Source organism: Chiloscyllium plagiosum, chromosome 14 (genome assembly GCF_004010195.1).
Source record: "Chiloscyllium plagiosum isolate BGI_BamShark_2017 chromosome 14, ASM401019v2, whole genome shotgun sequence".
In the NCBI taxonomy this organism is placed as follows: Eukaryota; Metazoa; Chordata; class Chondrichthyes; order Orectolobiformes; family Hemiscylliidae; genus Chiloscyllium; species Chiloscyllium plagiosum.
In genome coordinates this window covers 12,014,013-12,041,398 of record NC_057723.1, presented here as the reverse complement: position 1 = coordinate 12,041,398, position 27,386 = coordinate 12,014,013, and the positions used below count along the sequence as shown (strand labels likewise).

General features: G+C 43.8%; 1 protein-coding gene across 1 annotated transcript; it reads left to right on the top strand.

Annotated features, from left to right (window-relative positions):
- Positions 1-1,154: 1,154 nt before the first annotated feature.
- On the top strand, positions 1,155-27,386 carry LOC122556493 (15-hydroxyprostaglandin dehydrogenase [NAD(+)]-like). Its single transcript, XM_043703188.1, has 7 exons — positions 1,155-1,338; positions 9,061-9,184; positions 10,425-10,531; positions 20,311-20,407; positions 23,703-23,779; positions 26,602-26,750; positions 27,151-27,386. The coding sequence occupies exons 1-7, from the start codon at positions 1,246-1,248 to the stop codon at positions 27,290-27,292; spliced, it is 789 nt and encodes a 262-aa protein (XP_043559123.1). The 5' UTR covers positions 1,155-1,245; the 3' UTR covers positions 27,293-27,386.

The following is a 27,386-nucleotide window of genomic DNA, read 5'->3' as shown; positions in this document are numbered from 1 at the left end:
GGTGGTGGTAACAGACATTGAAGACTTTAAAGGTGAGAATACAGGGTGGAAGCAAGAGGAACAATAGGACTGAGAGTCGGAATGGAAGACGCCAGACGTGCATGTAGACACACTGCAAGAGTTTTAAATATTCAATTCATGTTTAAATATCAATAACTCAATATTAAATTAATACATTTATATTATTAATAATATTGAAGTAAAACAACATTAATGAGTCAATGTCAAGTGGGGAGTTACCGTATTCAGGTTGTTTGATTCTTATGGAATAACATTATTTTTATTTACACCTAATGTGATTTTTTTCTTTGGTGGACGGGGGGGGGGGGGGGGGGGGGGGGGTGAATGCAGAAACTGCAGTTACTGAGTGCGGATGAATACGTGGATTATGTGTTTAAAGATCGGTGGCACTAGAAGACCATTTAGCCCATTGCAGGCCGGTGAAGAAATATCATCCATGCCCCCTTTTCAATTCTTGGAATGCAGCCTCCTGGGTTATGTCTCAGTCAATGCACATCCCTGTGCGGGGACAGGTTCTGTGTCTCTCACCCTCAGTCACCTCCAACAACCTCAGAGAAAATCTCAAGCCTGCTCTGACCCTTAGAATCATACAGTGCAGAAAAGGTCCTTTGCCCCATCCAGTCGGCACCTATAAACTATTTTAAGTCTACACCAGTCCCATTTTCCAGCACTGAGCCCACAGCCTTGAATGTCACAATATTACAAGTGCTCATTCCAAGTACTTTTTAAAAGGTTGTGAGGTTTTCTGCCTCAACTAACGTTCCAGAAGTGCATTCCAGAGCCCCACCATCCTTCTCCCAAATCCATGCTCCTTAGTTCTTCAAAGTGAAGGGAATGGACCTTGTTATGACAGCTCACCGCCTGGGTACTGGGCAGAGGGCAAAGGCAGAGTGAACTCAGTTAACGTTAAGCCTTTCCCCGATCAAACGCTGCTTGGTTTAAAGGCTAAGGAACTGTTCCAATCCATAGTGTGGATGCTGGCCATGAACTAGAAATGTGAGGGCGGAGAACAGTGGGAGGGTGATGGATTTTCAGATTGGTGCAAAAACAAAAAGGAATGGGGAGGGAACTGATCAGGTCAGGAGGATGGGGGTGGTCTTTCTGTCTTTCTCTGTGCATAGATAGATATCAGCAGCTCATGCAAATGTTTACTCGTGATAAGTTAACTGCACACACTTCATAAAGTCTACGAGCAAATCGCTAAAGTCCACCGTCAGTGCTACAATGGAGCTCCAGGGGAAAGTTGCGCTGGTGACTGGCGCTGCCCAAGGCATTGGGAAAGCAATTGCTGAAATCCTCCTGAAGAACGGCGCTAAGGTAACAATTCTGGTGGAATCATTCCTGTCAATTTCCCCGTGTAAAGAAAGACGACAATTGCCCGCGCAGTGTGTTCAGAAATGCAGCTGTTTGTGTAAACTTGATTGATCTGGAACAAGCGGTACGTAAAAGCTAGGTTGAATAATGAGTTTTAAATTGGAACTTAACTGCAGGGAAAACCATATTCCAGCAGTTTGCAGGAATTACCAGGCGGCAAGTATGCAACGACAGAAGGTGTAACACCTGCCCATCTACCTCCCTCCTCCTCACTATCCAAGGCTGCAGACGCCCCTTGCAGTTGAACCAACCTCATCTACTGTATTCGCCGCTCACAATGTGGTCTCTTGATGGGGAGGTGAAGGCCTTGTAGAATACTTGCGTTCTGTCAGCAAAAAAGACAATCAGTTTCCTGTTATAAAGTCATAGAGTCGTACGGCACAGAAACTGACCCTTCAGTCCAATCCCTCCCTGCCAAACAGACGTCCCAATCTGACCTAGTCATATTTGCCAGCATTTAGCCCGTATTCTTCTAAACCCTTCCTATTTGTGTACCAGTCTAAATGTCTTTTAAATTTTGCTTGCCTCTGCAACTTCCTCTGGCAACACATTCCCTACGTGCATCACCCTCTGTGTGATAAAGGTGTGGCTTCGGTCCTCTTTACATCTTTGCCCTCTCACCTTAAAACTACAGTCTAGTTTTGGACTCTCCCACCCTAGGAAAAAGACCATGGCTATTTACGCTATCCATATCCTTCATGATTTTATAAACCTCCATAAATTCAACCCTCAGCGTCCCACACACCAAGGAAAAAAGCCCCACCCTTTTCAGCCTCTCCCTATATCTAAAACCCTCCCGTCCCAGCAACATCCTTATAAAGCTTTTCTGCACCTTCTTCAGTTTAACAACATCTTTCCTGTAGCAGGAAGACCAGAATTGAACACAATGTTCCAAAAGTGGCCAAACCAATATCGTTTATAGCCACAACAGAATAGCCCAATCCTGTACTCAATGTTCCGACCAATGAAGGCAAATATGCCCAATGCCTGCTTCATGACATTGAAAATTGAGTCGCGGATAAACAATGAAATATGCACCTGCACCCCAAGGTCTTTTAATTCAGTATTGTTCCCTGGCACCCACCATATTAACTGTGTAAGTCCTGCCCTCTTGTCACTTTAACACACCACTGGTTCCCTGATCAACATCTCTTGCCTTGGGTTTACTGCAGTAGTGTGGGGAGAAAGCAAGGACTGCAGATGCTGGAGATCAGAGTCTGAAAGTGTTGCCCTGGAAAAGCACAGGAGGTCAGGCAGTATCTGAGGAGCAGGAGAATCGAATTTTTCGGGCATAAGCCCTTCATCAGGAATGTAGGTTGGTGGAGGGGGCGGAAGGGATAAATAGGAGGGTGCGGCCGGGGTGGAGGTGGGGGGTGGCGAGTTAGCTCAGAAGGCAATAGGTAGATGCAGGTGGGGAGTGATAGTGTTTGGTCGGAGGGGAAGGTGGAGCGTATAGGTGGGAAGGAAGATAGACTGGTAGGACAATTCGAGAGGGCGGTGCTGAGCTGGAGGGTTGGATCTAAGATATGCTTCAGGCCCTGTCATTATATGGGCCTTGTCATCGTATGGAAAGCTTTCAGCACCGCTAACCCATTTTCACTCACTTGTCGTCTCCATTAACAGCTCTTCTTTCTGTTTGGCCCCTTTGTTTGACTCACTGTTTTACTCTCCCATCAAGGTGGCATCTCCACCTATCACTTACTCCTTTACTACAACAATCATCCTCTGTCTTCAGCATATGTACCATGCCTTGTTAGCTACTATCAGTTCTGAAAATCAGTCACTATACTCAAATTGTTAACTCTGCTTTCTGTCCACAGGTGCTGCATGATCTGCAGAGTTTCTCCACCAATCTCTGTTTTTGTTTAGGTATATGGGTAACTTAATTTGATTTTCGTTAGTCTGTCATCATAACAGCAAAAGTTCTTCTGAGTGGAGTCTTTAGCTGTTTCAATGACCTTGCTTTTATTCACTTTTAAGATGTGGGCATTGCCAGCTGCACCAGAATTTATTGCCCATTCCTAGTGCCCTCGAGAAGGTGGTGGTTAGCTGCCGCCTTGAAGCACTGCAGTCCATGTGCTGTAGCTAGACGTACTGTTGGGAAGGGAGTTGCAGGATTTTGACCCAGTGACAGTGAACAAAGAGCGGTGTATTTTCAAGTCAGGATGGTGAGTGGCTCGGAGGAAAATTGCAGGTGACGGCATTCCCAGGTGTCTGCTGCCCCTGTCCTTCAAGATGGAAGTGGTCGCAGGTTTGGAAGGTACTGCCTGAGGAGCTTTGCTAAATTCCTGCTCTCTTGTAGATATATTATGCATCAAATCCTTGTTTTCTGCAGGTTGACCATAAGACATAGAAACAGAAATAGGCCATTCAGCCCATAGTGTCTGCCATTACATTAAATCATGTCTGATTGGGGGGAGTTGAGGTCAAGTATGGTTTTCCTTCTTATTGACTCCTTCACAATTGTTGCAGACCCGTAGCTGCTAAATACTTTCGGACTTGAGCAACTCGGGCATTGTTATGCTGCCAAGTCACTTTTGGTGGTTGATATTGAAGGTCCCCATCCAGATTACATTCTGTGCCCACATGCAGCAAGACATGAATATCAAGAAATATTTGTGCAACATAAGTGTCAGGCAGTTACCATCATCAATATGACTGTTATTGATCATAACTCCTTGACATTCAATGGGAGTATCATTACTGAAACCAATCCCTTCACCGCTCCTCCCCCCTCCCCATTATCAACATCCTGAGGTCATTGTGGAGGAGGTTATCAGTAACCAAAAACTCAACTGGACTAGCCATATAATTAATGTGGTTACAAGTACAGGTCACAGTATCCTTTGGCAAGTGAATCACCTCTCCTCTTCACACAGCCTGTCCACTATCTAGAGAGGAGAAAGTGAGGGCTGCAGATGCTGGAGATCAGAGCTGAAAATGTGTTGCTGGAAAAGCGTAGTAGATCAGGCAGCATCCAAGGAACAGGAGAATCGACGTTTCGGGCATGAGCCTGAAGAAGGGCTTATGCCCGAAACGTCGATTCTCCTGTTCTTGGATGCTGCCTGACCTGCTGCGCTTTTTCAGCAACACATTTTCAGCACTATCTAGAGAGCTCAAGTCTGGAGTGTGATGAAATACTTGCCTGAATGAGTGTAGCTCCAGCAATAAGCAAGAAACTTGACACCATCCAGGACAAAGCAGTCTGCTTGATTGTCAACACATCACTATTGATGCACAGTGGCAGCAGTGTGTACCACCTGCATGTCCCATGAACAAAAATCATTTGAATAAAAGATGAAGATTTAAGAATTTGTCATATAATTAGTGTTCAATTAATTAATCAGTCCTAGGGGATCTAGTTAAAATTAATGAGCAACACTAAAGGTTTCTGAATTCTTTAGTTAATATTGAGATACATTAATAATTATAAAGTAGATTATTTAAATTACACTTTATATTAGGGAATTCTTACATGATCACAAACAATACATAATATGTCAATAAATAGGGGAATACAGCTTTCTCATTTTCTCTTTTGAAGAAATGGACTATCCTTGGTTGCCATCTCCAAACCAGTCGGTAAACTCACTCTCCAACTAATCTTCAATTCTAGCTCACTCCTGTTGATAAACTATCAGGCTGCTACACTGGCATTCAGGAATGAATTAGTTGAAATTTCCTCCAACTAAATGTCTGGAAGATTAAAACAATTATTTTTGTTTTCTTGTCCAAGCCCCATTCCCTAACTACTGACTTCATTCCTCCTCATGACAATGATCTGTGATTCAGCTAATCTGTTCATAACCTTGGTGTTGCATTTGATTCTGAGATGACCTTCAGTCCTCACAATTGCACCATCTCTAATATTATCTTTTAATATCTCTGTAATATCACACTACTGTGCCTCTCTCTCCGATGATCTGCTGTTGAAACCCTCACCCATGCTTTCATTTACCTCCACACATGACTATTCCAATGTACTCCTGGCTGCTTTCCCATATTCTATATGCCATAAACTTGAACTCACCCAAAGCCCAGCTACCTAACTACACAACAATTCCCATTGTCTTTTTGCCACTGTACTCATTAGTGCGAAGTGGTGAGATAGCTGATGATCTGCAACTACCCTGATACTTACACTAACACCCATAACATAAGTATGAGATGTGCGTCACATAGCGCTGAAGACTTCAATTAGGTTTTGTACATTCAACCAACAGACATTTGTATGTCTGGCACTAAGATAAGTCCTTCAGATGTATTACTATCTCATGCTTCTCTCAGCATGTTATGATGTAAGAGGATGGAGATCAGCAGGATGGAGCCAGAGATCTTTATGAAAATAAGTCACAGCAGTTACAGTGCTGACACTATAAGCATGTCCTTTAAAGGTATATTCCATGTGTGTTGTGAGAAATAAGACATCTCCCATTTTCCAAAGAAAAACAGGATGTAAGTTTGCTTGCTACCTGGACAGTTTGTTTTTAGATGTTTCGTCATCATACTAGGTAACATCAACAGTGAGCCTCCGCTGAGATACTGGCGTTATGGCCCACTTTTGATTTGTGTCTTGGTCTCTTAAGGTGGATGATATCATTTTCCAGTTTTTTTTTCTCTCAAATGTTGGTAAAAGGGTCCAAATCAGTGTGTTTATTGATGGAATTCCGGTTTGAATGCCAAGCCTCTAGGAATTCCCGTGCTTGTCTCTGTTTAGCCTGTCTTAAGACGGATGTATTGTCCCAGTTGAAATGGTATCCTTCTCCGTATGTATGTACGGATAATTAATTTATTTAAATGGGCCACAACACACTGCAGCACCCAGGAAATATGAGCAGCAGAAGAAAAATACCTATACAATGTAGTCAAGAAGAACAGGTACCCAATAAACACAGTCCACTGATTCCTAAACAATAAACCCAAACAAGCAGACACAATGCTCCCAGAAACTTTAGCCACACTACCATACATCAAAGATATCTCTGATATGACTACCAGACTGCTCTGACCAATTGGCAGCATGAAGCCTACAAACAACACACTTAAACAGCAGCTGAGGAACCTAAAGGACCCTACACAAACAACCACCAAAACAAATGCCATTTTCAAAATATCATGCAAGGGCAATAACAAGCACAACATCGGACAGACAGGCAGAAAGCTAGCCACCAGGACAAACGAACACCAACTAGCCACCAAAAGACATGACCCGCTATCACTAGTATCCTTACACACATGAAGAAGGGCATCACTTCGACTGGGACAACATATCCATCCTGGGACAAGCTAAACATAGACATGCGCAGGAATTCCTAGAGGCCTGGCATTCAAACTGGAAATCCATCAGTAAACACATTGATTTGGACACTATTTACCAACCTCTGAGAAAAAGAATCAGAAATGATATCACCCACCTTAAGAGATCAAGACACATAAATAGAAAGCAGGATATAACACCAGCACTTCACTAGTGGCTCACTGATGATGTTACCTAAAATGGTGACGAAACATCTAAAAACAAACCTTCCAGCTTAGCGAGCAAACTTACAATCTGAACATCAATCTGAGCTATAAATCTTCTCCAAAATCACAAAAGAAAACCAATCCCAAACAGATAATTGTACAGAGGCTCAGTCAATTCAGTAATATTACAGACATTTAAAATCAGTGTTAACAAAACTCATAATTCAGTTTTGATATAATGTTTTGGAGCTTTGACGACTTGTCCCAATCTGATAATCATATGATCACATGATGAGATATTGTAGAGTCATCATAGAATCCCTACAGTGTGGAAACAGACCATTTGGCCCAACTAGTCCCCACCAACCCTCCAAATAGGGACTCTCACAGACCTATTCCCCAATCATATTACTTTACTTTAACCCCTGACTAAATGCACCTCTCTATGCACCCTTAAACACAATAGGCACCACCTGCAACTGCTTCATCAACAACCTCCCCTCTGTCATAAGGTCAGAAATGGGGATGTTCAAAGATGAGCTGGCTCAGGACTGATAGAATCTCTTTGATACATAACTTTTTTTTTATTTTCTTATTCTTAAAACTGTTCAAAATGGCACGAGATCAAGGTGACAGTGAAAAGGCTTTTCATTGTATTTTATTGTCTTTCTCACTGTAAAATACATGTGACAATAAAATCATTCATACATGGTGATTCCATAATGTTCAGCACCATTCGTGACTCCTCAAAAAAGAAAGAACTCCATATTCAGATGCAACAACAGCTGGACAATATCCAGGCTTGGGCTAACAAGTGGCAAGAAATATTCATGCCATATAAATGCTAAGTGATGACCATCGCCAATAAGAAACAAACAAACTAATGCTCTTTGACTTTCTGTGGTGTCACCATCTCTGAAACCCAATATCTTTGGGATTAACAATGACCAAAAACTCAACTGGACCTGCTACATAAACACATGCAGGTCAGAGGTTATAAATTCTGTGGCAAATAACTCACCTCCTGACTCTCCAAAGCCTGTTCATTATCGACAACTCACAAGTCAGGAGTGTGATGGAATACTCCCCATTTGCCCAGGTGAGTGCAACTCTAACAGCACTCAAGAAGCTTGACACCATCTAGGACAAACAAGCCCACTTGATTGGCACCACATCCATTCCTTCCACCACCAATCTTCAAAATCAGCAGTGTATCCTATGTATAAAATGAACTGCAGAAATTCACCAACGATCCTTAGACAGCACTTCCCAAAGCTACAACCACTTCCAACTGACAAACAGTCTATACACCTGACTCGCCCTGCCCATGACCTATCCCAAACCCAATTTCCAACTCATTCCATCCCACCAGACATCTTCACTCCTGGCCCAACTCCACTCCCATCCTCCCAAAGCTGACTCAACACCATCTGGTCTCCCCTGATAATACTATTCTAAATCTACACTCATTTCACCTTCCAGCATTTGGTCCATTGCCTTCAATGTTGTGTCACTTCAAGTACTGATGCAAGTACTTTTTAAAGGTTGTGAGGTTTATTGCCTCAACCACCCTTCCAGGCAATGCATTCCAAACCCCCGCCGCCCTCTGGATGAAAGGAAACTTTCCTCTAAACCTTCTGCTTTCACCTTAAAATTATGTCCTGTTATTATTGACCCTTCAACTGAGGGAGAACAACATTTTCACATCCACCTTGTCTAAGCCCCTCAGAATCATTTACACCTCCATCAGGTCCCCTCTCAGTCTTAAAACACCTCCAGCTTGGTACCATTTGAACTCACATCCCCCTTAAGCATTACGCTGGGCCCCTAGGTTATTAATACAATGATGTTACTACTGCACACTTTCTTCATCTGCTGTTGCTTTTGAAAGAAGCTTTGGTTTGACTGAATTCCTTTTACTCATGTTAAAGCAACAGCCCATGCTCTAGGAATGAGAAATCTCCGCACTATGTCCTCCAAGGAGCACTGCACCAAATCAGAGCTGAAGCATCCTCCAACAGAAGTGCATTCAGAAAAAATCAGAAGACATTCAGTGTACAGTTTTCATTTGTCTGGTCAGGATCAGAAGTAGGAATTAAAATGGACCAATGACTGACCCAAGCTCTCCTCAGACAGTTTGACTGACCCATCCATTTGCTTTAAGATCCTGTAGGACTGAACCACGTGTTTTGCTTCTTTTAGGTGAGTCTGTTGGATATCAATGTACCCACAGGGGAGGCTACTAAAGTGGCCTTTGAACAAATCTATGGAGCTGAGAGTATTTTGTTCCTTCCATGTGATGTAAGATCTGAGAATCAGCTGAAAGGTACCAATTCAAACACTAATTTTATCAACATGCCACTGACTTCTTCTTTCTGAATGACTAGTTTCTAAACAGATGTTTTGCTGTAACCATTGGGAGTAACAATCAGCTGGAATGAGTGTGAATGGGAGTTACATTGTTGGCATTAGTAAGTTTATACACTGCAATATGATTGATTAAATATAATCAATATAGCATTGAGGATCAACTTCCATTTGCTGAGAGGATGAGTATATGTTCACACTTAGAAATTGGGACCTCAGAGCAGGTAAATATCCACCCAGAAATGGGACACTTCAATGGGAGCACAGATTCCAGAATTCAATCCTCAATCTGCTCAGGCACCAACTGGTACTTTTCTGTGTGCCTCGGTTTCAGGGTCTCAGTGTTCCTGGTGGAGGATCTCAGTCCAAGTGTTCCTTGTTTAGACACTGGTGGTGTTCAGTACCTGCTCCTTGTGTACGTCGTGGTTTAGATGGTCCTGGTTTAGTGTCCCAGGAGTGAGTGCATGTTCTAGTTTAGTGTCTCAGGTCTCCTGATAATGGTTCTCAGAGTCTGTCCAGTTCTGGCCAAAAGACTTAGTTTGTTGCCTCTTGCTAGGAAACAGGTATATTCCTCAATAGTTTGTTGTCACACACTCTTCCTATCTTTCAGTGTGTGTGTGTGGAGGAGGGGAGATGCTTTGTGCAAATGTACAGATTGGTTTTTATTTTAGGATTTTGATGGTTGCAGATTGTGGGAAACAGACTGAAGGGTAATTTGATTGAAATATGCGAAACAATGGGAGGCAAAGACATGGAGAATCAAGAAAATCTATTCCCCATGGCAGATGTATCTCAGGCCAGAGGGTATTAAGTTTAAAGTGAACAGTAAATGGTTTACAGAAGACCTGAGGAAAAAAAGTTTCCACCCAGAGCATGGTGGAAATATGGAATGCACTGCCTGAAAAGGTGATCGAGATAGATGCTCTTGCAATATTTAAGAAGCATCTGAACAAGCACTTAAAATGCCAGAGCATAGTAGGCTATGGACCAAGTGCAGTTAATTGGGACTATCATAGTTTGGTGTTTGTTGGTTTGCATAGACATGGTTGGCTGAAGGGCCTGTTTCTCTGCTATATCTCTCTATGACCCTATGATTCAGTAACTTAATGAATAATTCTGAGGAATGCATTTAGTGTTGGTATGTTTGTTCAAAGATGTTGTAAATTTTGCTAATCAACTGCATTCATTGTCTTTTCTAGATTGTTTCAGCAAAACTCTTGAAAAATTTCAGAGATTGGACATAGTATGCAACAATGCAGGGATCTTTGATGAGCAAAACTGGGAGAACTGCCTCAGTATAAACCTGGTTTGTGTCAATTGTACTTTGTTTATATTAATTGGGATTTGTGTGAGCACATTAATTAACACTTCTTGAAACTGGGATGCGGTTGAGTTTGGAGATGAATGTTTTGAAGGTTTAATTCTGTAAATCAATGTAAGACTCGTCAAAGAATGGTTCTAATAATATCCTTGACCCAATAGATTGCACAGTATGTACTCCTGTGGTAGGTTGCTGAGGCTGAGGATAATTAGGTTATATCCTTGATCCCTCACTACCAGAGGTACCTCTATCTGACATCTATTCCTTTAGAACCTGGCCAGCTCAGACAATGATGGTGGCAGTCTTGTCACAGCTCATGTTTCTAAACACCACTAACCAATGATAGACATGGAAGTCCCGACCCAGAATAAGTTCTGAAGCCTTCTTTTCCTCAGATCAAGTGATCTTTATCACGGATGTGCTGTGATCTGAGATTGTCGGGAGAATGGGATGGGGGTGTTGAGATATGTAAGAAAGAAGGATGGGAGCTGATGACCAGCAATAATTTCCCTTGATTTATTGACGTCACACCATGACAATTTTTAAATTTGCTCATGGGATATGGGTATAGTTGCTTCGGGACATTTGAGAAGGTGGTGATGAGCTCCTTCTTAAACTGCCACAGTCAATGTGCTTTAGATCCACTCAAAATGCCATTAGAGAGGCAATTCAAGGAATAAGACCCAGCGACTCTGAAAGAATGGTGATATATTTCCAAGTCAGGATAGTGGGTGGCTTGGAGTAGAATTTGCTGGTAATGATATTTCCATTGACTTAGAAGATTTTAACTGTTCTTATTGTGCAGCAGAAGATATTTGTACAGCTGAAGGCAAATGTTGTTCGTATGTTCTTATGACATTTCACACAACAGGAACAAATATTGAAGTACAAGTTCAGGTTCTGTGAAGGCATCTGTTGTGCCAAGGGAACAGGAGATACCCATGAAGGTGGGAGAAGACTATGGTCTGTTAATTGATCATGATAATTCAGTCATTACAAATTCCTGGCACCTTCCTGGTCAATCTACTTTTGATAATTATGATCTTGTTCCTGTGCTAGAACCTTAAAACTGTACCTAAGAAAAATTAGTAGGCAATTCCATCCCTTTTAGTCTATTATATAGGAATGTTCCATATCCATATACAGCAAGGCTTGGATAATATCCACATAAATATAGGAAATAATACCACTATCACTTTCTCAAAGGAAATGAGAATGAACATTCAAAGTTGGCCTGGGTGATCACCACTCCAGACAGGAATGAAAACAATGTAATTCATTGTTAAGTGCGGTAAAAAGCATAAGCTGAGGACCGGTTGCTGGGAAACATCATCACCAGTCACATTCCATCACCACGGCCAGTCAGCTGTCCGCTAATCAATTTCCTGCGGATATCAGTGGGTTACTACCTATTAACTATTCCCTAATACTACTTATCAATAGCATTTTGTCTTTGCCCTTTTGGACATGTTAAGACGGACCCGCGGGGTCCCGTCTTTGCGTGTTCTTTCGGAAGGAGAGACTCACACTGGCAACTATGGTTAGACGCAGACAGCAGTTTATTCACAGAATCTTAACTGGTACAACGAATCTACAAGCATGCATTCGTTGGAGAAGGCGTTCTCCCTTCCCGTTCAAACTTGACACAATTATACTTCGCGCTGCCTGGAGTCCCCGGTCAGTTTGCCTTCCCCATTGGTCCATTCATCTGCGCGCGCTGGGGATCCGTCCTCCTATTGGCCGCATCGAAGTGCCTGTCCAGCTCCTGCTGTGCTTGACAATGGCTCAGCCATCCCCGGGAGCGGTTCCGATCCCGTATTCAATAGTTCATTGTTTCAAGGAATTACTATGCGTCTGACAGGCTAGCCATTTTCAATAGTTTCAGTTTAACTAAATTGACAATTACACTTATCAACTTTAGACTTAAATAGAGCCATTCACACTCAATAGTTACAGGTTCCGATAGAGCAATTCACACTTGTCTAACAGTTACAGATTCCGATCGGTTTCTTTATTAATCCCGAGTTTCGATGGGGCAATTGATACTGGCTGGTATTTACAGGCTCCAAGATTTAATTAACATTATGCATATCCCTTACAAGCTCTAGCAGTCATGCAGTCGCCTGCAGCAGCTCGCTTGGCTGTTGTTAACCATTTCAGGGCTGGAAGTGTCACCCTCCCTAGCCCTACATTAAACACCTCAGTGAAATCTCCCCAACATTCCCTCCCTTGGCCTCTACTGAGGCCACACCAACTCATGTAAACAGTAACGAACGTAAGAGGGCCGGAAGGGGGGAAGTAAACTACATAGGGTGCCATGTCTGCTGTCCAAAAAAAAAGTCCCAAGTGTAAATTCCCATTCGCTACGGTGGTGTGTGTTTTGTCTTGTGTTTTCTTTTTAAAACAAACGAGAAAGTGTAAGGGCATACTGCCCGCAGTCAGGTACACGCCAGCGATCGGAAACCCATTGGAACAGTATACTGTGCCCCGGCCTTCCCGCCGGCCAGAATGGTTCACAGGCCTGCAGGCCCGTCCAGGCGTCTGATGTATGTACTGCAGGCCATGTGGTCGGAGGCAACCTCCTCCGAGTGCACAGCGCAATTGCACCTGTGCCAGGCTGACCCGTGCCCAAGGAGACTCTTCTGCCACTGGATAACCTCCAGTCAGTAATGGACAGCAACCTCCATCTAGTTGCCGCTGAGGACAGAGCCGGGCAGTCGCAATCCGATCAAAACCCACGTAGAACCTCCGATTGCAGTGTAGTAGTCACTGGTGTGATCAGCAGTTGAATCCCGGGGCATACAGTACTTCTCGGCCCCTGACTGCAGCGTACAGCATAAGTCAAAGTGCTGCCAATGTAGGTGGGCAAAAGTAACATGGAAGGGGTTTATTATATTTTTTGAACAGCAGATGTTACACTGAGGGAGAAGGGATAGTATTGGGTAGTAGTAGGGAAAAAAAAAGCATAAGCACACACCTATTGGAACCCCGTACCCTATGGAAATAGACGAACCTGAAATAGACCTGTCACCGTGAGCAGTGTGAATTGCCGTACATTAATGGTAGTCCCCCGTCTACCGGGAACGGACATGCACGCAAACTACAGCATCTGTTTCTATCCAAGAGAGAAAGGAAAAAAAAATCATTATAAACCGCAAGTATCCTGCCCCCACTTGAGAAAAAATCATTATAAACCGCAAGTATCCCGCCACTTGCAATTACCCCCACGCAGAGGCAATCCGGCTGTCAGCTGAGTAAACTTTCTAGGATTTAAGAACTCGAATCAGCAGGAGTTCCGCAGCCCGCCAGCTGTGTAAACATATTAAAGGCACTTGAAAAGTGATTACCGAGAACTCTAGCAATTTCACCACAGGCCGTCGGCTGTGTAGACAGCAAGGGCCCTTTAGGTAAAAGCCGGGTGAGTTCCCGATTTAAACGGACAGATGACACAGCCCGGGAACAGATATGCGCTCCGGCTCCGAAAGCTGCGCTAGGGATTCAGGTAAAAACAGATATGCGCTCCGGCTCCGAAAGCTGCGCTAGGGATTCAGGTAAAAACAGATATGCGCTCCGGCTCCGAAAGCTGCGCTAGGGATTCAGGTAAAAACAGATATGCGCTCCGGCTCCGAAAGCTGCGCTAGGGATTCAGGTAAAAACAGATATGCGCTCCGGCTCCGAAAGCTGCGCTAGGGATTCAGGTAAAAACAGATATGCGCTCCGGCTCCGAAAGCTGCGCTAGGGATTCAGGTAAAAACAGATATGCGCTCCGGCTCCGAAAGCTGCGCTAGGGATTCAGGTAAAAACAGATATGCGCTCCGGCTCCGAAAGCTGCGCTAGGGATTCAGGTAAAAACAGATATGCGCTCCGGCTCCGAAAGCTGCGCTAGGGATTCAGGTAAAAACAGATATGCGCTCCGGCTCCGAAAGCTGCGCTAGGGATTCAGGTAAAAACAGATATGCGCTCCGGCTCCGAAAGCTGCGCTAGGGATTCAGGTAAAAACAGATATGCGCTCCGGCTCCGAAAGCTGCGCTAGGGATTCAGGTAAAAACAGATATGCGCTCCGGCTCCGAAAGCTGCGCTAGGGATTCAGGTAAAAACAGATATGCGCTCCGGCTCCGAAAGCTGCGCTAGGGATTCAGGTAAAAACAGATATGCGCTCCGGCTCCGAAAGCTGCGCTAGGGATTCAGGTAAAAACAGATATGCGCTCCGGCTCCGAAAGCTGCGCTAGGGATTCAGGTAAAAACAGATATGCGCTCCGGCTCCGAAAGCTGCGCTAGGGATTCAGGTAAAAACAGATATGCGCTCCGGCTCCGAAAGCTGCGCTAGGGATTCAGGTAAAAACAGATATGCGCTCCGGCTCCGAAAGCTGCGCTAGGGATTCAGGTAAAAACAGATATGCGCTCCGGCTCCGAAAGCTGCGCTAGGGATTCAGGTAAAAACAGATATGCGCTCCGGCTCCGAAAGCTGCGCTAGGGATTCAGGTAAAAACAGATATGCGCTCCGGCTCCGAAAGCTGCGCTAGGGATTCAGGTAAAAACAGATATGCGCTCCGGCTCCGAAAGCTGCGCTAGGGATTCAGGTAAAAACAGATATGCGCTCCGGCTCCGAAAGCTGCGCTAGGGATTCAGGTAAAAACAGATATGCGCTCCGGCTCCGAAAGCTGCGCTAGGGATTCAGGTAAAAACAGATATGCGCTCCGGCTCCGAAAGCTGCGCTAGGGATTCAGGTAAAAACAGATATGCGCTCCGGCTCCGAAAGCTGCGCTAGGGATTCAGGTAAAAACAGATATGCGCTCCGGCTCCGAAAGCTGCGCTAGGGATTCAGGTAAAAACAGATATGCGCTCCGGCTCCGAAAGCTGCGCTAGGGATTCAGGTAAAAACAGATATGCGCTCCGGCTCCGAAAGCTGCGCTAGGGATTCAGGTAAAAACAGATATGCGCTCCGGCTCCGAAAGCTGCGCTAGGGATTCAGGTAAAAACAGATATGCGCTCCGGCTCCGAAAGCTGCGCTAGGGATTCAGGTAAAAACAGATATGCGCTCCGGCTCCGAAAGCTGCGCTAGGGATTCAGGTAAAAACAGATATGCGCTCCGGCTCCGAAAGCTGCGCTAGGGATTCAGGTAAAAACAGATATGCGCTCCGGCTCCGAAAGCTGCGCTAGGGATTCAGGTAAAAACAGATATGCGCTCCGGCTCCGAAAGCTGCGCTAGGGATTCAGGTAAAAACAGATATGCGCTCCGGCTCCGAAAGCTGCGCTAGGGATTCAGGTAAAAACAGATATGCGCTCCGGCTCCGAAAGCTGCGCTAGGGATTCAGGTAAAAACAGATATGCGCTCCGGCTCCGAAAGCTGCGCTAGGGATTCAGGTAAAAACAGATATGCGCTCCGGCTCCGAAAGCTGCGCTAGGGATTCAGGTAAAAACAGATATGCGCTCCGGCTCCGAAAGCTGCGCTAGGGATTCAGGTAAAAACAGATATGCGCTCCGGCTCCGAAAGCTGCGCTAGGGATTCAGGTAAAAACAGATATGCGCTCCGGCTCCGAAAGCTGCGCTAGGGATTCAGGTAAAAACAGATATGCGCTCCGGCTCCGAAAGCTGCGCTAGGGATTCAGGTAAAAACAGATATGCGCTCCGGCTCCGAAAGCTGCGCTAGGGATTCAGGTAAAAACAGATATGCGCTCCGGCTCCGAAAGCTGCGCTAGGGATTCAGGTAAAAACAGATATGCGCTCCGGCTCCGAAAGCTGCGCTAGGGATTCAGGTAAAAACAGATATGCGCTCCGGCTCCGAAAGCTGCGCTAGGGATTCAGGTAAAAACAGATATGCGCTCCGGCTCCGAAAGCTGCGCTAGGGATTCAGGTAAAAACAGATATGCGCTCCGGCTCCGAAAGCTGCGCTAGGGATTCAGGTAAAAACAGATATGCGCTCCGGCTCCGAAAGCTGCGCTAGGGATTCAGGTAAAAACAGATATGCGCTCCGGCTCCGAAAGCTGCGCTAGGGATTCAGGTAAAAACAGATATGCGCTCCGGCTCCGAAAGCTGCGCTAGGGATTCAGGTAAAAACAGATATGCGCTCCGGCTCCGAAAGCTGCGCTAGGGATTCAGGTAAAAACAGATATGCGCTCCGGCTCCGAAAGCTGCGCTAGGGATTCAGGTAAAAACAGATATGCGCTCCGGCTCCGAAAGCTGCGCTAGGGATTCAGGTAAAAACAGATATGCGCTCCGGCTCCGAAAGCTGCGCTAGGGATTCAGGTAAAAACAGATATGCGCTCCGGCTCCGAAAGCTGCGCTAGGGATTCAGGTAAAAACAGATATGCGCTCCGGCTCCGAAAGCTGCGCTAGGGATTCAGGTAAAAACAGATATGCGCTCCGGCTCCGAAAGCTGCGCTAGGGATTCAGGTAAAAACAGATATGCGCTCCGGCTCCGAAAGCTGCGCTAGGGATTCAGGTAAAAACAGATATGCGCTCCGGCTCCGAAAGCTGCGCTAGGGATTCAGGTAAAAACAGATATGCGCTCCGGCTCCGAAAGCTGCGCTAGGGATTCAGGTAAAAACAGATATGCGCTCCGGCTCCGAAAGCTGCGCTAGGGATTCAGGTAAAAACAGATATGCGCTCCGGCTCCGAAAGCTGCGCTAGGGATTCAGGTAAAAACAGATATGCGCTCCGGCTCCGAAAGCTGCGCTAGGGATTCAGGTAAAAACAGATATGCGCTCCGGCTCCGAAAGCTGCGCTAGGGATTCAGGTAAAAACAGATATGCGCTCCGGCTCCGAAAGCTGCGCTAGGGATTCAGGTAAAAACAGATATGCGCTCCGGCTCCGAAAGCTGCGCTAGGGATTCAGGTAAAAACAGATATGCGCTCCGGCTCCGAAAGCTGCGCTAGGGATTCAGGTAAAAACAGATATGCGCTCCGGCTCCGAAAGCTGCGCTAGGGATTCAGGTAAAAACAGATATGCGCTCCGGCTCCGAAAGCTGCGCTAGGGATTCAGGTAAAAACAGATATGCGCTCCGGCTCCGAAAGCTGCGCTAGGGATTCAGGTAAAAACAGATATGCGCTCCGGCTCCGAAAGCTGCGCTAGGGATTCAGGTAAAAACAGATATGCGCTCCGGCTCCGAAAGCTGCGCTAGGGATTCAGGTAAAAACAGATATGCGCTCCGGCTCCGAAAGCTGCGCTAGGGATTCAGGTAAAAACAGATATGCGCTCCGGCTCCGAAAGCTGCGCTAGGGATTCAGGTAAAAACAGATATGCGCTCCGGCTCCGAAAGCTGCGCTAGGGATTCAGGTAAAAACAGATATGCGCTCCGGCTCCGAAAGCTGCGCTAGGGATTCAGGTAAAAACAGATATGCGCTCCGGCTCCGAAAGCTGCGCTAGGGATTCAGGTAAAAACAGATATGCGCTCCGGCTCCGAAAGCTGCGCTAGGGATTCAGGTAAAAACAGATATGCGCTCCGGCTCCGAAAGCTGCGCTAGGGATTCAGGTAAAAACAGATATGCGCTCCGGCTCCGAAAGCTGCGCTAGGGATTCAGGTAAAAACAGATATGCGCTCCGGCTCCGAAAGCTGCGCTAGGGATTCAGGTAAAAACAGATATGCGCTCCGGCTCCGAAAGCTGCGCTAGGGATTCAGGTAAAAACAGATATGCGCTCCGGCTCCGAAAGCTGCGCTAGGGATTCAGGTAAAAACAGATATGCGCTCCGGCTCCGAAAGCTGCGCTAGGGATTCAGGTAAAAACAGATATGCGCTCCGGCTCCGAAAGCTGCGCTAGGGATTCAGGTAAAAACAGATATGCGCTCCGGCTCCGAAAGCTGCGCTAGGGATTCAGGTAAAAACAGATATGCGCTCCGGCTCCGAAAGCTGCGCTAGGGATTCAGGTAAAAACAGATATGCGCTCCGGCTCCGAAAGCTGCGCTAGGGATTCAGGTAAAAACAGATATGCGCTCCGGCTCCGAAAGCTGCGCTAGGGATTCAGGTAAAAACAGATATGCGCTCCGGCTCCGAAAGCTGCGCTAGGGATTCAGGTAAAAACAGATATGCGCTCCGGCTCCGAAAGCTGCGCTAGGGATTCAGGTAAAAACAGATATGCGCTCCGGCTCCGAAAGCTGCGCTAGGGATTCAGGTAAAAACAGATATGCGCTCCGGCTCCGAAAGCTGCGCTAGGGACTCAGGCAAAAACAGTTAGGCGTTAGTGAAATAAACACTCTAGGTAAGTTAAAAGGTTAGTAAAAGCTTACCAGTCAGGACTCTGCGATGCTGCTGTCAAATTGATCAGGTTTTTTGGGTTGGTGAGGGTCGGAGAGCAGACAAGAAACTAACTGAGAGAAAAATCTAACTACTGGAAGCCTTAGATTTAACAGGTGCTTCCCCATCTTTAGAAAACTTCGGCCGAAGGTTGTCTGCTCCCTGATCCACCAACGTTGCCAACTTGCCGCTGTCTCTTTTCCTTCCCGCGTCGGGGTCACCAAATGTTAAGACGGACCCGCGGAAGGAGAGACTCACACTGGCAACTATGGTTAGACGCAGACAGCAGTTTATTCACAGAATCTTAACTGGTACAACGAATCTACAAGCATGCATTCGTTGGAGAAGGCGTTCTCCCTTCCCGTTCAAACTTGACACAATTATACTTCGCGCTGCCTGGAGTCCCCGGTCAGTTCGCCTTCCCCATTGGTCCATTCATCTGCGCGCGCTGGGAATCCGTCCTCCTATTGGCCGCATCGAAGTGCCTGTCCAGCTCCTGATGTGCTTGACAATGGCTCAGCCATCCCCGGGAGCGGTTCCGATCCCGTATTCAATAGTTCATTGTTTCAAGGAATTACTATGCGTCTGACAGGCTAGCCATTTTCAATAGTTTCAGTTACACTTATCAACTTTAGACTTAAATAGAGCCATTCACACTCAATAGTTACAGGTTCCGATAGAGCAATTCACACTTGTCTAACAGTTACAGATTCCGATCGGTTTCTTTATTAATCCCGAGTTTCGATGGGGCAATTGATACTGGCTGGTATTTACAGGCTCCAAGATTTAATTAACATTATGCATATCCCTTACAAGCTCCAGCAGTCATGCAGTCGCCTGCAGCAGCTCGCTTGGCTGTTGTTAACCATTTCAGGGCTGGAAGTGTCACCCTCCCTAGCCCTACATTAAACACCCCAGTGAAATCTCCCCAACAGACAGTATGTTGAATTGTTGTTAACCTTTGTTAAACTTTTAAGCCCATTATCTGTAAATGGTGTCAATCACTCCCTTCCTTATCTTTCCATTCAAAGAAAATGCCTGGTCATTATATTTATTCAGAAACATATTTGCTCAAATCTCACCACGTTGATATGGATCTGGATCCCAAATCCATCCCATTAACCAGGTCACTGATTTAATCCATTATACCAACCTGTTGATCCACCCACTGACCAATCTTCACAGCACCGTAACCAGTTTGCTCATTCCACTGAATATCCTCTTCATTCAACGGATCAGTTTTTTTCCAGTAACCAGCTTGCCAACCCCGAGTTTGTCCACCCTGTTTAACAGACTGCTTATTCCACAAATCATTCTGCATCTTTCCACAGTGTTTTACTGCTTATCGTTCTACTATCACCTAATTTTTCTGTGTTCTGCTAATGCTTGAATGTAGTCTCGCTGGGTGAATTTGAATGTAGCTTGCTGTCCATATATATCTCTCTGTACTTTGCAACTGCCTGTACATGTCATTTTTTTAACATTGTCTTAATAGGCCTGCTCCCTGTTGATTCCTATGGTATTTGTATTGCAGGTCAGTGTAATTAAAGGAACTTATCTGGGAATACAGCACATGAGTAAAAAGACTGGAGGGAAAGGAGGAGTGGTTGTTAATATCGCCTCCATAGCAGGTAAGTAACCAAAGTAACAATAGTTTATCAATGAATATCCTAAGTGTTTCCTGAGGATTCTGAAGAACATCCACAGTGGACAAATTACATTTTCAGGGGAAGTCATTTTACATGTAATATACAGCAAAGGAAAATACATTTAACCTTCACACAAGCTGCTGGTCATCTGATTCAACTCACAACATCATTCAACTTCTGTAACTTCCCTTCAAGTGTCATTCACCTCAAGCCATTCTCCCACAATCACAAGATGATTACATTCGAATCACTTCTGGTTTTTCCTGAGTTCTTCACTGTATTATGAAGATGTGGGTGTACTGTAACTTTAAGAGAGTTAAAGCTGGTAGAACTACCTGACAGCACCAAGTGTTCTCAATCAGGTAACAATATAACACTTGTCAAAAGCTAGATTAGCCGTTGCCTGGAAGCGACAAAACAGATTCGAATTAGGCCAATCAGTTTAAATTATACCTCGAAAAATACCAATTTTCAATCAAGGTTGAATTTAGTATATTGACAATCATAAAAGCCAATGGCACAATCTGATGCTTTGGGGTATAAGACCAGGGAAAATTGTACAGTTGGGAGGAGAACTGTCATGCCACTAGCATGTAGAGACTGCTCAAAAAAAAGCTCTCTTAAAGGTGCCTTTATCAATCAGTAACCTGTGAAACAATCCCAAAGAAGAAGAATGGAAGACAGAAATATAGAGAAGAACCAAAAGCTGCCTGGTTTTGAGATAAGAAATTTTGTTTTGTAAATCTTAATCAGGATTTTTATTGGGCCAGAATTGTAGAGAGGAAAGTAAAAGATAGGTTAGAGGAAGGAGTTGTAAATAGTTGTTAGTTAATTATTCTCTGTTTTACTTTAAGAAATAAAGTTGTTAATTTTTACTTTAAGTAGTTCTTGGCCTCTCGAATTTTCACAGATTATTGCATGGGATAAATCTTTTCTGTGTTGCTGATTTAAATTAAGCAGAATGGTTTGCCCCATGTTGTAACTGTTTGCAATGCAGGGTAAACACTCCTGCTTAATTTAAACTAGAAACACAGAAAAGATTTATCCCATGCAATAATCTGTTATTTCTTAAAGTAAAACAGAGAATAATTAACTAACAACTATTTACAACTCCTTCCTCTAACCTATCTTTTATTTTCCCCGTTACAATACTGGTCCGATAAAAATCTTGGTTAAGATTTACAAAACAAAACATTTCATCTCAAAACCAGGCAACTTTCGGTTCTTCTTTGTATTTCTGTCTTCTTTTCTTTTTCTTAGGGATTTCAGCTTCACAGGTTACTGATTGAAAAAGGTACCTTTTAAGAAGCTATTTTTCGGGGAGTCTCTACATGCTGGTGGTGTGGCAGTTCTCCTCCTAATTGTTCAATGTTCCCCATTCTTATGCCCCCAAAGCTTCAGATTGTACCATTGGCCTTTAAAATTGTCAATATATTAAATTCAAATTTGATTGGAAATTGGTATTTTTTGAGGTATAATTTAAACTGATTGGCCTAATTTAAATCTGTTTTGTCATTTCCAGGCAACCAGCTAATCTAGCTTTTGACCAAATGTTACATTGTTACCTGATTGAGAACATTTGGTACTGTCAGGTAGTTCTACCAGCTTTTAAGTCTCTTTAAAGGTACAGTGCACCCATATTTTCATAACAACTGGATTTGTTAGTGTGGTGGAAATTAAATCGACTTGACTCAACTGTTAGCATGAGCAAAGAAAGGAGCTTTATTTAAATTCTGCAGAATTGACCCAGTACATTCAGCTAGATGCCTCAGTGTAAGGGGTACCTGAGTATTGTTCAGATACTCACTTATACTGTTTCTTATGATTGTCTCAAGGGCAAAGACTGGGAAAACTCAAGTTGTTATTCTCTCATCCCCTCGTCTTGGACATAACAGTTCTTCAGCTTTCGCTGAATTCGACTATCGCAAGGTGAAGTTGAATGTTTACAAAGTTCAAACAGAGATAAACCTTATCAAAGTATTGTTTACAAAGTTCAGCACAGCATTAAATTTTAGAAAAGCATTCTCTTTCAAATTTCACAGTAAATGGATAACTTTCTATTACAGTTAGTGACTGTTTAATAGTCCATAGAAGCACTCAAAAATGAGAAGCTCTTTGGCCCATCAAATCTGTACTGCCGAAAATATACTGAATCTACACTTTCCAGCGCAAGACCCATCAGAGACCCACTACAGTGTTGCCTGACTCTGAGCGACAACAGTACATATGTAGACACTTAGAGCTCTATAAAATGCAATTAATTTATTAAGGATTTAAACAAATAACATATATTGTCTGGAACTCCTCTCACTGTCTTCACCACCTGACCTCGGGTACCTCTTGCAGAAATATTCTTTGAAGTCTTGCTGAAAATTAAGGATTTCCTAGGCTGCTGTCTACACAGATCTGTGCCAAATGTGTGCTTTGTTTTGAATTATCCTGAATGTGACCAATCCTGAAAGTTTTGACCTTATTTGTTAGAGACAGTAGTTACTGATTTCCTACAATGTTAGCTCTTAGCAGACCTGAATTTCTCAGCATAATTACATTCACATAACATTCACATAACAGCCCATTGTAAAGTCTCCTAACAGTTCCTGTTAGCTTCAGCCTAATCAAACACAGTTGACCTTGAGTTTTGGATTGCAACACAAGTCAAAACTTTTTTTTAAGTCTCCTGTATTATAACCCCATCATCTATTCCTCAGCCTTCTCTTTCCTAAAACTATGAGCCAAGCCTAACCCTTCATCCCAACAATTTACACTGACACTTCAGCTTAGCAATAAGGGAATGTTGCTCTGCTATCAGAAGCTGAGATGTTAAAATGAAACTATGCCTGCCCCCTCAGGGGACTTACAAGTTATCATTGCTACTGTTTTAAAGAAAATCAGGGGATATATCCAGTGTCCTGATTAGCATTTATCTAAATAGTCCTTTAATAGTACATAAATGTAGAATGTAACTAAACAAAATCCATATTGTTTTACATTTATCACAGCAATTCTCAAGCAAATATATGGATTGGTTGACAAGTGGATTTTCTTGGTAGAAGCATTGCCTGGAGAAGTTATTTATGACTGACTGACTATTTGTTTACTGCTTAACTTTTGTTTAAATTTTAGATTTAGTAAATGCAGGTAAATGTGATCAGGACTATTTGTGTATGTGAAGGGGAAGTAGTGAATAGACTGAATTACCTAATTCCATGTATACACATTCCCATATATTCACATGTTTCAGTTTGATGCTAACTCTCTGCTGTTTTGTGGTGAACAGGTCTGTGTCCTTTCTTGCATGCACAAGTTTATGCAGCCTCCAAGTTCGGCGTGGTAGGATTCACATCATCGCTGGCTGTGAGTGTTATGTCATACTGCAAAGAATAACTGTTTTCTGTATAAATAATCCTGTATTTATAATTCTGTATAAATAAATTATGGTTAGCACTGCTGCTTCACAGCGCCAGAGACCCGGGTTCAATTCCCGCCTCAGGCGACTCTCTTCGCTGGCTGTGAGTGTTATGTCATACTGCAAAGAATAACTGTTTTCTGTATAAATAATCCTGTGTAAGAAACTAAGAACAAGGACCAACCATAGAGCAAGTAGCAGACCACATTGTTCCTGAAGCTTGCTCTGCTACTCAATAAGATGAGAGCTCAGTTAGGACCTTAACTTAATTTTCTCACCCTAACTCCATAACCCCTGATTCCCTTAGTGCCCAAAAGTTTGTCAACGATGACCTTGAATATAGTCATGAACTGAGTATCCACAGTCTCACATAGTGGGATGGCTATCCAGGGTGGATAAATGCCAAACATTGGCATGGAAGATACAAAAGCCATTAGGCTCCTTGTGCAAACTTGTGTTTAGATTAGAATGCTGCTGGAAAAGCACAGCAGGTCATCCGAGGAGCAAGCAGATAGACGTTTCGGGCAAAAGCCCTTCATCAGGATTCCTGATTTTCCTGCTCCTCTGATGCTGCCTGACCTGCTGAACTTTTCCAGCACCACTCTAATCTAAACTCTGGTTTCCAGCATCTGCAGTCCTCACTTCTGCCTTGTGCAAACCTGTGTCCACTCGGACCCAACTACACCATACTTGGATCTCCAAGAGTGGCATCTGCTGGTCCATGAACTTTGTTTTTTTCACACTCCATGGCTCCTTTTCTTCTATATAATCCCAGCGCTCCTAGGTGGTGATAGGTGGTAGATGGAAGATATCAACTGTTTGATTGGCAGGCATCTCTTACTTATGAAATAGAAGCTTCAATCAACTATGTGTGTGCTTAAACCAATACGATCATGACTGGTTTTGGACTCCAACACCACTTTCCTGCTTTATCCCTCATATCCCTGAGGGACCAAAGATCCATTTCAGCCTGAAATGTATTCAACAGCTAAATTGTAATTTTCTGGAATGGAGAACTCCAAAGTTTCACTATCCTTTGAGTGAACTTCCTCATTTCTCCTCATCTCATGCCAAAGTGATTGAACCCGTTCTCTAGACTTCTGAGCCATGGGAAACAATCTCTACATACTGACAGAATTTTACAAAGTTCAATTAGACCATCTTTTATTCTTCTACTGATAGGAGAACTTCACATAGGAGCCTCACCGATCACTAGGACAACTGTTGGAAGCCTGGCATTGCTTCTCTCCTGGAGACACAACACAATTTCATGGCAATCAGGTGCTCCTCTGAACAGCTTCAGACCTTCCAATCAATTAAGTGAATGGTGGCCATTGTCAGTATTACATTGGAGTGTAGAGGAGGATGGATCCCTAGATAGAGGTGTGTGTAGATGATATGCAGCTTGTGGAGTTGGGGTTGGCATAAGGTTGGAAGAAAGCACATGTGCAGCGGCTTTTAGCACACCAGCCCATATTTTTTGATGCAGGGTCCTTCGGTCAAATACAATGTGCATGTCGATGCTCCCATCTCTGCCCTGTCTCTTGCCCCTGTCCCCAGCCCTGCCACGCTGTTGCTGAAAAATCCCAGGGTTCGCTGAGTAGCCATGTCAAGCTTCCATTTTCCAGTGACAGTGAATGGTATCATTAAATGTTTACTTAAGAGATTTAATTGGCCTCCAAAAGGAAAAGCTACCGAACACCCTCCTCACCAATACTTTGTTGATGGGACTTTAGAAGGCAACAAGTTCCTACCCCTCAACTCTTCCACCTAATGAAATGGCTTCCTCATTTTTGACTTTCCTTTGGTTGTGGGGGAAGAGGGTGGTCATTATATTTTGCACTGTATTTGAAAGTGAGAATAGCAGATGCTGGAGATCAGAGTCAAAAAGTGTGGTGCTGGAAAAGCACAGCCGGTCAGGCAGCATCCGAGGAGCAGGAGAGTCAACATTACAAGCGTAAGCATAAGCATTCAATTCCTGATGAATAGCTTATGCTTGAAACATCAACTCTCCTGATTCTTGGATGCTGCCTGACCATTGTGCTTTTCCAGCACCACACTGTTTGACTCTGATCTCCAGCATCTGCTATCCTCACTTTCAAATACTGCACAAAATATAATGACCACCCTCTTCCCCAATAACCAAAGGAAAGTCAAAAATGAGGAATCATTTTTGACTCATCAATTGTAGCAAGACTTCTTCATTGCTTGCAAGGAGATTTAGAATACAGGAAAGGCGACATGCATTTTGCCTTCCTAATTTTTACTGGACCAACGTGCAAACTTTGATGTTTACTCAAAGAAGGAAAACAATCTCTCCGAGCATCAAGCTTTGCAAATTGCATGCCTTTTAGAATATTCTGCTTGCCTACAATAATGAAGAAAATGCATAACTGCATATTTATAAATTTATAATTCATCCATCGCACTTTTACTATTATTTAATTTACTTAAGCATTATTACAACCACATTGTGACCTCCTCACAGCTGGCATTTTTGTCTAGCTTTGAATGGTTAGCAAATGTCAATATCTTACTCTGTCTCTTTGCCAAATTCATTAACATAGATTGCAAATAGCTGAGGCCCCAATACTGATCATTGTGGATCTCCAGTTGTCACAGCCTGCCAACTGGAGAATGAATTCTTTGTTTCCTGTTCATCAACTGATTGTTTATGCCATCATCACAAAACTCCACACAAACTGTCAGGAAGTTGTAAAGTTCTATAAAACTCAGAGAGTATGAGATCTTACAGAGTTTCTGCTTTCAGCTGACCTGCCTTGAGGAGCATGGGGTTCAATTACAAGTGTTGTGTCCTGGAGTCGTCGAAACTCCACTTATGACAAAAATAAAATCAGACTTGGCTCCGGACATGAAGGAATGGCTTGAGAAGTTGATCGCCACATATGGAATTCTGAAGTGAGTATGAGCAAAATCAGGAACTGGGGTTAGAATCGATAGGATGAAAACATGTTCAAGTGTTGACAAGGAGTATTTGTAGAGTGATGAACTGTGGTATCCATGAAGTGACACAGATTGATTTCTGAATCTTCAGCATTAACCTGAGAATTTGCATATTTGATTTGATGAATTTGCAGAATGATGTGAGAGCAGATATGCAAACTACCCTGGAATGTCGACTGGAAATCAATGATGTTGGCTGTTTCTCCTTTATCAACCCTGCTAGTTAGATCCTCCCAGATTGGGTAGAAAGCACAGTGGTGTGCTGCCTTAACACACTGAAAGAATTTGAGTTCTGATCGTGGGATATTTTAAACTAATTAGATGAATGTTCAGGATTACCATCTGATTTTTCCAGGACCTCACAGATTGCAGAGGGATTCTTGCAGCTCGTCATGGATCAGACCAGGAATGGGGCATTGCTGAAGGCATTGGAAATTGGTAAATTTGAGTACGAAGCCCTCCCTGCGATTTTTCCAGAAAATCCAAAATCTACTTAGGGACCTAATGGATTCAAGCAACAAGTCATTGAGAACAGTGGAAAATTTAAACCTGGTCAAAAATAAAATGATTACCAGTTTAATTGGTGGTGCT